The 10,056-nt window shown below is 37.9% G+C and overlaps 1 protein-coding gene across 1 annotated transcript; it reads left to right on the top strand.

The window, feature by feature from the left end:
• Positions 1 to 4,026: 4,026 nt before the first annotated feature.
• fabp3 (fatty acid binding protein 3, muscle and heart) lies at positions 4,027 to 8,468 on the top strand. The gene is made up of 4 exons (XM_034705159.1): positions 4,027 to 4,246; positions 6,590 to 6,762; positions 7,830 to 7,931; positions 8,016 to 8,468. Exons 1-4 carry the CDS (start codon positions 4,174 to 4,176, stop codon positions 8,067 to 8,069), a joined length of 402 nt encoding a protein of 133 aa, XP_034561050.1. The 5' UTR covers positions 4,027 to 4,173; the 3' UTR covers positions 8,070 to 8,468.
• Positions 8,469 to 10,056: the final 1,588 nt, after the last annotated feature.

Genomic DNA, 10,056 nt, shown 5'->3' with positions numbered 1-10,056 from the left:
TGTAATAGTTCTGTCTTTCCACCTTTTTTTTATCTGCTGTTAAATCCTTGCTCTGTTAGTGTGAAAGTGTGTGCAAATATATGTGTATATGTGTGTGTGTGTGTGTGTGTGTGTGTGTGTGTGTGTGTGTGTGTGTGTGTGTGTGTGTGTGTGTGTGTGTGTGTGTGTGTGTGTGTGCGTGCGTGCGTGCTATGTGTGATGGGCGGGTGACATTAGTTTCAATAGGCGTCGCTGTTATTGCACAAAATCCAGAGATCATCAGACCATCTGCAGATAGAGGAATTTCAACAGAAAGACACACAGGGGGATGATAAGTTCACATTGAGTTTGTCGATGAATGCTTTTGCTGTGTTTCTTTAAACTGTAACATCATTTTAGTTCCATCATTTAGTTTCCAGGGAACAGTTTGATACTTTTTATGTATGTATGTATGTATGTGTGTATGTGTGTATGTATGTTTGTATGTATGTATGTATGTATGTATGTATGTATGTATGTATGTATGTATGTATGTATGTATGTATGTATGTATGTATGTATGTATGTATGTATGTATGTATGTATGTATGTATGTATGTATGTATGTATGTATCATTAATTTTTTTAATTAAAACATTTTAATTCAATGAGAAGTCTATTATTATTAACTGTCCTTTGCATACTATCAATGTTAGGTGTGGTATATATATTATAAAAACAAAACCTTGTCTTTTTGACAGCACTATGGTAAGTACACTATTGTATATTAGCAGTTCTATTGTGTTTTTACCTTAATGCACACCATACTGCTTTAATGGTGAAGAACCAAGGTATTTATGGTAGATGTACCATGAGACTGTAAAAACTACTGGGGTACTTGTATGATAGTAATACTCTAGTAATCATGCTATAGTACCACTATAGACTCTGTGATGAAAAAGGCCCAGCAGAGACTGTACTTCAAGATTGTACTTTTACCAAAGTGATACCATAGCAGAAGTACCAGGATATGACTTTATAGAACCATGATACTATTATTGACAATTCCATGCCACATGTACCATCGTAGTACCCTGGTACTTGAACTATACAAAATAAGAGAAATGCCCTTGTAAGATTTCTTATGAGCTCCTCGTGGAACACCAGTACATGTACAGTGGTACCGGTAGTGGTAGAGGTGGTACCTGTACCATGGCACCAAAAAGATACATCTACCATTCTACCATTTCAGTACATGTACCATGGTACCATCACAATTATAATTCTATGTAACCATGTTTGACACTATGGTACATGTGCCATGATATCACAAACTATGGTACAGTGGTACATCTATCATTCTGCCCATTGTACCATTTTGGTAGATGTTCCATGGTACCATTCTAGTTGCTTTACTATGCCTTTTTGGGGACATTAAAGTATTCAAACCTAAAATCTAAATGTAACAACTATGGTGTATGTAACGTATAACCATGCTAATACATGCATTATGTTTGACACTATATCACATGTGCCATGATACCACTAAGGTATATGTGTCAAGGTATCACATTGAAACATGTACCATGGTACCTAGCTAAAACATGAACCATGGTAAAGCTATGGTACTCGTACCATTGAACCTCTACAGTACTACATGGTTCCACTACAGTGTTTATACCATGGTATCATTATAGCACATATACCATGTTACCATGATTGTTCATGTACTATGGTACCAAATACAACAGAATAATTTATTCTTTGGAACAAAATGAACTGAATGTCACTGCACCTAGCAGACAACAAAAGTTGGTAATCTTCACCACAACATGCTGTTTTTCCTTCTGTTCCTCTACAGAACAAGCTTACAATTTTACTATTGTGATGTTTTCTAAAAGCTATCATGATGAGTTTTACATTACCTCTTGATATAGCTAAGCTAGCTTTAACACCCTTGTTGTCAGTCTCTATGCAAGCTTGCAATGCTTAGTTCAAATTTTCCTTACAAACATGTCAATGGTATCATTATCTGTACTAAACTATAAGCAGGAAGGTTTAAATATATTGATTTAAATGTTTAGTTGGTTAGTTTAAGGGTTTGGGCAAAACAATAAAGCATACCATCAAATTTAAAATAAAGCACCATAAACTTGGCTCACAATGTGTTATCTCTATTAACAAGCGATTGTGATTAAACTGAAAACAATCTGTTTCAGACTGTGGGGTTGTGGACTGATTTGATAGGATTCAAAGTGGTCTGTCAATATATGCAAACGACCTGACATTTTACATCCATTTTGATTCAAATGTTTCTTTAACACCTGATTGTTTGCATGTCCTTTCATGAACCAGTGCATTGTTATTACCCGCAACAAATCCCATGAAAAGACAAAGAGCAACACGGCACCATCTGTGTCTAGGTGCTTACTCTGTCTGCTCAATAGATGTTGGGCCATTTGCTCCCCTGGAGAGACACATTTTTAAACACAGTTAAACAAATACACACAGTCATTTATAAGTAAGGATAATCACATTTCTGAAATAGTTGAGTGATGTATGTTATTTGGAAAGGGAGATAATAGTGCAAGTATTGGAGACAATTATTTTTAGCTGTGAATGAACACCAATTTGAAGCTGTAAATAAACTACAATCTCATTTTCTTGTAATGAAGCAACCTGTTCTCCAGTGCATCACTGTGGTACACTGATGTGTTTACAACAATATTTTAGGAAATTGAGTTTAATTGTGTGCTGGAATAAACTCCAAATAACGCAAAGCACTTCTCATAAGATTTACATCTTTAATCATTTTGGACTTTTCTTTACATAAATACATCTGGTAATGTATCTTTAAAAAAACAATACATTACCAGATGTATCCATTTGAGACTTTATTTTGATAAAGGTTCTATTAGGCATTTGCATAACAGGGAAATCATCTAAGTTAATATCCTTTATTGTCCAATGCAAAGTAGCTCTGCAGCAACAATACCTTTTCTTGACCTTACAACTTCAACTCACTCTCTCTGTGTATGTAAGTTTTAAAGTACTTGCAAAACACATAAACACACAGAGTACTTATTGCCCTGTGCTCTTGCATGCCAGACTGAGGTCAACATAAGTCAAATAACCACAAACTCAGGTGGAAAAGTCCCAAAGCAGAGAGAGGGTTCACTGTGGAGAACAGTAGTGAGGCACTTTGAGGGGTCAGAGAGGACCCTCAGGACAATCTTTGAACATCCCAGACACCCCTTCTGAAAAAATCCCCCCAACAAACCCTTCTTCCCCTCAGGCTCAACCTGTTTTCTTTCACATGCTCTCTCTGACAGCAGGGGGTTTGTTCACCAGCCCCTCCTCATCCTCCCCCCTCTTTTTTTTCTTTTCTCTACCCTTTATTCTCAGTAAAGATTTCTAAACAGTAGCCTTGTTTCTCTCACAGGTCTTTTCCGTCTTACGTTTTTTCACATGTTCATATGCCCTCTGTTGGAATGTGTGCACAATTTCTCACACAGTAAACGTGTTGGTGTGCTTTTTTTGAATGTAACACCAATATAATATATGGTGTTGATGTCTCTTTTTATTATGACGTTATTTGACACTTTGGTAAAAATAACAGCTGCATCTTTGATGAATTGAAAAACTTAAAATAAGTAATATGAGTCATCAAAGTTTGTCAGTTTCTCCTAAAGACCAGACAAAAGGCTTTGTCAGGATTAGGAATTAGTAGACTGAGTACAATACCATGAAAGTTTGCTTTATTAGATATAGTATATAAAATAAATAATATATATCCTATTAATGTTTTTTCTATTCATAAATGACGATACACTGGTCAATGAAAGAAAACTGTGCAGCAAGCAGTCTGATGACAGTATGCATTAAATAATGTAAAGGCTAAAGTAGTCAAGAAAACAAACACAAAATATCTTCACGTTCTACATTTAATCATACAATTTTTAGATAGGAGCTTTTTTGCAAAACAAGTTTATGACTCTCCTCTGTCCTCCCCTCCTCCTCTGCAGAGCCTGGTGACGTCACGAACAGCCGGTATAAATCAGCCAGTAAGCTCGCAGCAGCAGCCGGTGGTGCTGACTTCACTGTCTGTGTCCCTCTCCCTCATCTCTCACTCGCTCTCTCGCTTTGCAGCCCTTCTCTCTCTCTCACACCCTCACACCGTTTCTCGCGCGCTCCTACATCCATCTTGCTGCAGACATGGCCGATGTTTTCTCAGGAACGTGGAATCTGAAGGAAAGCGTCAGCTTTGACGAATACATGAAGGAGCTTGGTGAGTATCTGTTTATGAGTGTGTTTTCAGTGTGTGTGCAGGGAACATGCGTTTATACATGCGAGCGTGTGCGCATGCGCATACAATAGGAAAGGATGCAGTGGTGACAGTGCTGCATGTGAGCACGTGAAAATAAGGCTGGGGCGTGATAATCGTCGTGTTTAATAGTGTTTAAGCAGACTGAAAGCAAACAAGGTGAGGGAAAAGAGGGGTAAGAGCCATTATTGAGAATGAAAAAGGAGAAGGGAGAAAAAAGGGTAAACGAAAGAAAGCTTGAAACGATGAGTACCAGAGGGTGAGGTAAGTGAGGAAGAGTGGTTGACCGCATGGTCTAAGTGCTGGAAACGTGGGAGGGGCTTTCTTTAAGTGGAGGGGGAAAAAATGAACCCCACTGAGAGAAACTCTGAATGGCAAGCAAATGGCATTCACACACACACCCACACACATGCAGGCACACAAGCTGCAGCGTAAAGTGGGTGACCTTCGTTGAAAGCTGTTCATTGTTTGAGGCTATGGGAGGAATAGTAAGATGTTCCCAGAGCCAAACTAGGGAGGATGAAGTGGGCTTTAAAATAGTTCACACATAGTTTAGTGTGAGTGTGATGGGGTCAGGTTCTCTCTCAGTTTTACAACCGTGAAGAATGGCACTACTATTTGACTCTCTGTGTGTGTGTGTGTGTGTGTGTTTGAGCGTGAGGTAGACAGAGAGAGGGGGAGAGATTCATGCCTATTGACCTCAGAGCCATATTAACATCGACCTGTATGCTGGTCACCAAAGAAACCAGAGAACCTATAACCTCTAACCCCAATCTACTTGATCAATGAGGCCCCCCACAAACGCACACACACACACACACACACACACACACACACACACACACACACACACACACACACACACACACACACACACACACACACACACACACACACACAGAGGCTTTCGGTCACATTGATTGTTGGGAAAATATCTGCTCTGGCTCTTACAGATGAACCGGATTGTCAACCTGTAAAAATAACATCTTTTCTGATGTAGTAGCAAAGGGTGTGAGTCACTGTCATCCAATGAAGTTAACTCTCTTGATCCGTAACAGACACACACTAAGAGGAAAATGAGTAAGCATATGCACATACACATGCCCAGACAAGCAGACAGGTCAATGGGAGCCTGCAGTGCTTGAAGGGCATGCTGCAGGCTTGGACACAGACAAACAGTGATAAAGGGTTTGTTAGCTCAAGAAGACCCAAAGGGCAAATTTACAACTACTGTGTTAACGTTAAGCTATGCCACTCAATATTCTCACCTTTTTATTATAGGTATTTAATTATAAATGAATTAAGATATCAAACAGTGTTCTATCAAATATTTCATCGAGATTCCATGACTTTGATCAAACAGCAAAAAACACAACTTTAATGTTCCCACAGGAAGGAGTCTTTTCACAGTGGTGTGATCCATTCTCTTCAAGTAACACCACCACCATATTGAAATTTACAGCTTTGAAGAGTGTCTCATTGAACATCCAAGGGATTGAACTTTAGTACCAGTAAACAGATTTATACTAAATAAACTCAGGTTTATACTGTATATAGAGAGGCTATAGCCCTCGTCGCAGCAGTCGCAGGTTCAACTCCTGGCCTCGACCGTTTGCTGCATGGCTTCCCATGCTCTCTGCTCCCCACATTTCCTGTCTGTCCACAGCTGTTCAATCCATTAAAGGCAAAAATTCGAATATATATATATATATATATATATATATATATATATATATATATATATATATATATATATATATATATATATATATATATATATGAAAAATAAAACATTCAGAGAGTCAAATATGGCTCAAAAACTTCATAACTATTTGATGTATCGCTATTAAGTTTCATAAGAAATTCTCACCTCCCTAATGGTGTGTTTCCAAACATAAGAGTAAAATTTCACCTAGTTTTTCTGGCATTGACGAAAATTTTATACAACCATCGAATATTCTCCCTAAAAGTTAAAGTACTCCACTCGTATTTGAAGAACTAGTAATGTAGTCTTGTGTTTTTCCCCCTCAGTTTTTGCTCTGTCTCTAAATAGTCAAGACTTGTAGACTTCTCATTTCAGTCCCTGTCTTGTGCCATCATCAGGCTTCAATTCAAATGTCGCCAGCACTTAAGTTTATGACAAACACATCAAAGACAGCAGGTATTCCTCTCAGGTGCACTGTGTGGATAGTGGTAGTTTGCATGCAGCTTAATCATGTGAGCGTTTAGCCCCAGGCACACGTGTGTAATACAGTTGAGAGAGTGTTTGTTTGTCAGTGTGTTTGACATGGTCACGTTCTTCTACAGGTGTGGGCTTTGCTACTCGCAAGATTGGCAACTTGACCAAGCCCACCACCATCATCGCAGTGGAAGGCAACACAGTAACAGTGAAGACACAGAGTGCAGTGAAGAACACAGAGCTCAGCTTCAAGCTTGGAGAGGAGTTTGACGAGACCACTGCAGATGACAGGAAAGTTAAGGTGAGAGGTCAAAGGTCAAGTTGGACAAACAAAGAACAGTATTCAGGAGCAACAACAAATATTCAAATAAGGGGCGTTATAGCTTTTCACGAACATCTCCTTGCACCTAAAAGTGTTCGATGGCATAAACAAACAACTGGTTTGGGTAATAGTGTGAGGTGACTTCTTTGTTTAGAATGTAAACAGAGTAGCTTATGTCAGAGAAGTAAATTAGAAATGAGGATGAGTAATTATTCTGTAATCAACACTTTGAAATTAGACCTTTGACACAGCCTCAATTAATTCTAATTTGAAGGGCAGAGAGGAATGTTCTGTGCTGAAAAGGATAAGAAAAGATAGTGTTTAAAGGCAAATTGTCAGAAGCAAGTAGGAGCTGAGAGGAGAATCAAGAAGTCCTTACTTAAGTAGAAGATCTTTTTGGGAGTTATTGGAAAGGATTGAAAGAGAGTAGGAGTACAGTATATAAAAAAGTAAAGAACAAAACCCTATAAATGTCGTAAAATACTATCAATTAAGTCTTCAAATAAAAAGCTTTTATATTAGTAAGAAATTAAACAAACCCTTATTCCAACACCATCAGTGTTTTCTGCTACAGACTGACTGTTACTGACTGAGAGCTAATGTTAGCTTACAGTATGTCAGCCAACTCTGGATGGATATTTCTTTGACTCACTGCTGACACTTTTAAATGTATTTACAATAATTACAACCAACTATCACTATTGTTACAGTACATTTTGTTATCAACCTGTATCTTGTACTTTTTATGAATACCTTAAGCTAAAGTGACACAGGTTAGCTAAGTAGCATTATTATGTTGCAGCACTTTAAGTCAGACCCAAGTCTTGACCAGTGTTCTTCACCAAGTAAACAATTTTTTTTGGTCTGTGAAAATGTGTCCAAAATATCTATATATTGAGCGCTTATAAATGTAATCCATGGGACTTCAGGCCAAACAAATGTTTGTAAATGTATGAGTTATATTTCCTTCATAAGACAGAATAAGTTCAAGTGAAGATAAGTACGATCTTGTTTGTATTCTAACAAAAGTTCTCTTTTGAATCCAGTCCCTTGTAACAGTAGATGACGGGAAACTGGTGCATGTACAGAAGTGGGATGGCAAAGAGACAAGTCTGGTCAGGGAAGTCTCCGGCAACAAACTTACACTGGTAAGTGCTTAAACAAAGTGCACACATTTAACATCTGCCATGTGTGTTTGCTGTCCTTCAACTTTAATTTTCCCTCTCCCTCAGACACTCACAATGGGAGCAGTGGTTTCTACGCGTCACTACGAGAAGGCAGAGTAAAACAACACACTGACACCTTCCTTCAGCATCTGCTTGCATCAGCTAAAGCCCTGCGTTCCTGACTCAACATCATCTCAGCCCCAGCCAAGAAGCCCCCCTATATCTCCTCAATTTACCTTTGTGCTGTGCAAACAGTATTAACATTTCTGCAGGCTGTGACTTCCCGTTCTCCATGTTCCTCTGTCAAAACTCTTTTCCTTCTACTGTTAAGAAACACTGAATGAATTCCAATGATTTGTTGTTGTTTTCTTCTCTAAAACCCCAGGTCTTTTTTTTGTTAAGACAATGTGTAATGCATGGTGCCTATGATAAACCTGCAGTGTTACAATTTGAAAGTTTGCTATGAAGACCTAAAAAATAAGTGTGTACACTATTAAAAGAAATGGATAAACAATGAAAGTGCCTCAGGTTGTGTCTATTCTTATTTAGTGTGTTCATACATGGCAGTTACATCTGTTCAGCAAAGTAAAGTCTTATCACCAATGCTGAGTTTACTCAACGGCTATCCTTAAGTCTACCAACATTGCAGTAAGCAAACATCCTGAAGGGGAAGTACATATTAGACCAATTTACTATGCAATGCAATAAAGTAGCTTATTACATGAAGCTGAATTCAGGGAGCTTATACAGGGTGTATGAATACAGCTGTGAGTAGCTATGACACAGAGCAATGGGTTAAAGATTTCAGAAGTGCAACACAAATGGACAGCCAAGTAGATCCACAGTGTGACCATAGTTTCCATCACAGCTAGTTTTACAGCGACTCAAAGGGACATTTAATTTTAGCTCCTGTGTATGTGTCTAACTCACCTTTGGTCTGGTGACGTGAGGGGAAAGTTTTATTAAAGCTTGGGTCTGTTCGAATACTGATGTGTCCTTTGCTTTACACTGATTGGTGTGCGAGTGCTTTCTAAATTCAGATCATTCCCTCCTACAGTAGATGGACGTCATGTGTTGGTGACAACCTGCCAACTGGAGTCAGGGTTAAGGGGTGAAAGGGTGCAGGACGATACAAGCCATCTCATGTAGTAACCCTGAATTCAAATGGTCATAAGACAGAGTGAGCCGCACAAAATGCAAAAATAGATACTGACTTCAGTCTTCTTGTGTCATATGTACAACTACAATATATACACTTATTTGTTTAGGGTAATAGCAAGAAACGGTCAGTTTTTTGCTGCTTCGGGGTGTGAAGCATTAACTGAACCGTGCAATTTAAAGCTTTTGAACAAAAGTCAGATAGACCTGCTGTAAATTGTAATAAAGTTACAGACACTCGTTTACATATAGATTCTTTTATTTTAGGGATCAGTCAAACTGCTAGCATTGTGTCCGACTCTTTTTACTCTTTGTTAAACAAAAATGTATGAGACTGTGTAAAAGTTGATTCCAGTGAAATTCTATATCATATAAGGGTTGACATTCTGTGTGAAAGGATAGCATCCACAACACATGAAACATTATGGTCTCTTTAAGTTGATATACTATAGAAGAGGATAACGGCCACCAAAAAAAAAATTGGAATGCAGGCGATCAATAATAATCTGTTTTTATTCTAAGAAAAAAGACAAAATTCTTTCCTTTTTCCTCTTAATTCTGAGAATTTAGTGCGAATTATCAGAAATCAATTCTGAGAAAAAAATGTCAAATTTCTCACTATTTTCTCAGAAATGTGAGATCAAAGTTAGAATTCTTAGGAATTTAATTCTCACAAAAAAGTCAGAATTCTGACAAAAAAATTTTTGCCTGCCCGCCCTCCAAATTATTTTTTTTCCAGTGGCCCTAATCCTCTTTCTTAATTTAAAGATTGCCAATTCTCATGTGTACATTTTTAGATAAAAATAGTTTTTCCTAAAAACTTTCTACAATTTACCAAGGATTATTTTTCTCTTTTTTAAAGTGAAAATGAGTTCTCAAGGACATCCTGAAAAGTGGAAAAACCCTAAAGCCAAATCAAACATTGTAATCCAAAATAAGCAAGTATGCA

The sequence above is a fragment of the Notolabrus celidotus genome, chromosome 16, assembly GCF_009762535.1.
Source record: "Notolabrus celidotus isolate fNotCel1 chromosome 16, fNotCel1.pri, whole genome shotgun sequence".
In the NCBI taxonomy this organism is placed as follows: domain Eukaryota; kingdom Metazoa; phylum Chordata; class Actinopteri; order Labriformes; family Labridae; genus Notolabrus; species Notolabrus celidotus.
This window is presented reverse-complemented; position numbering and strand designations above follow the sequence as displayed.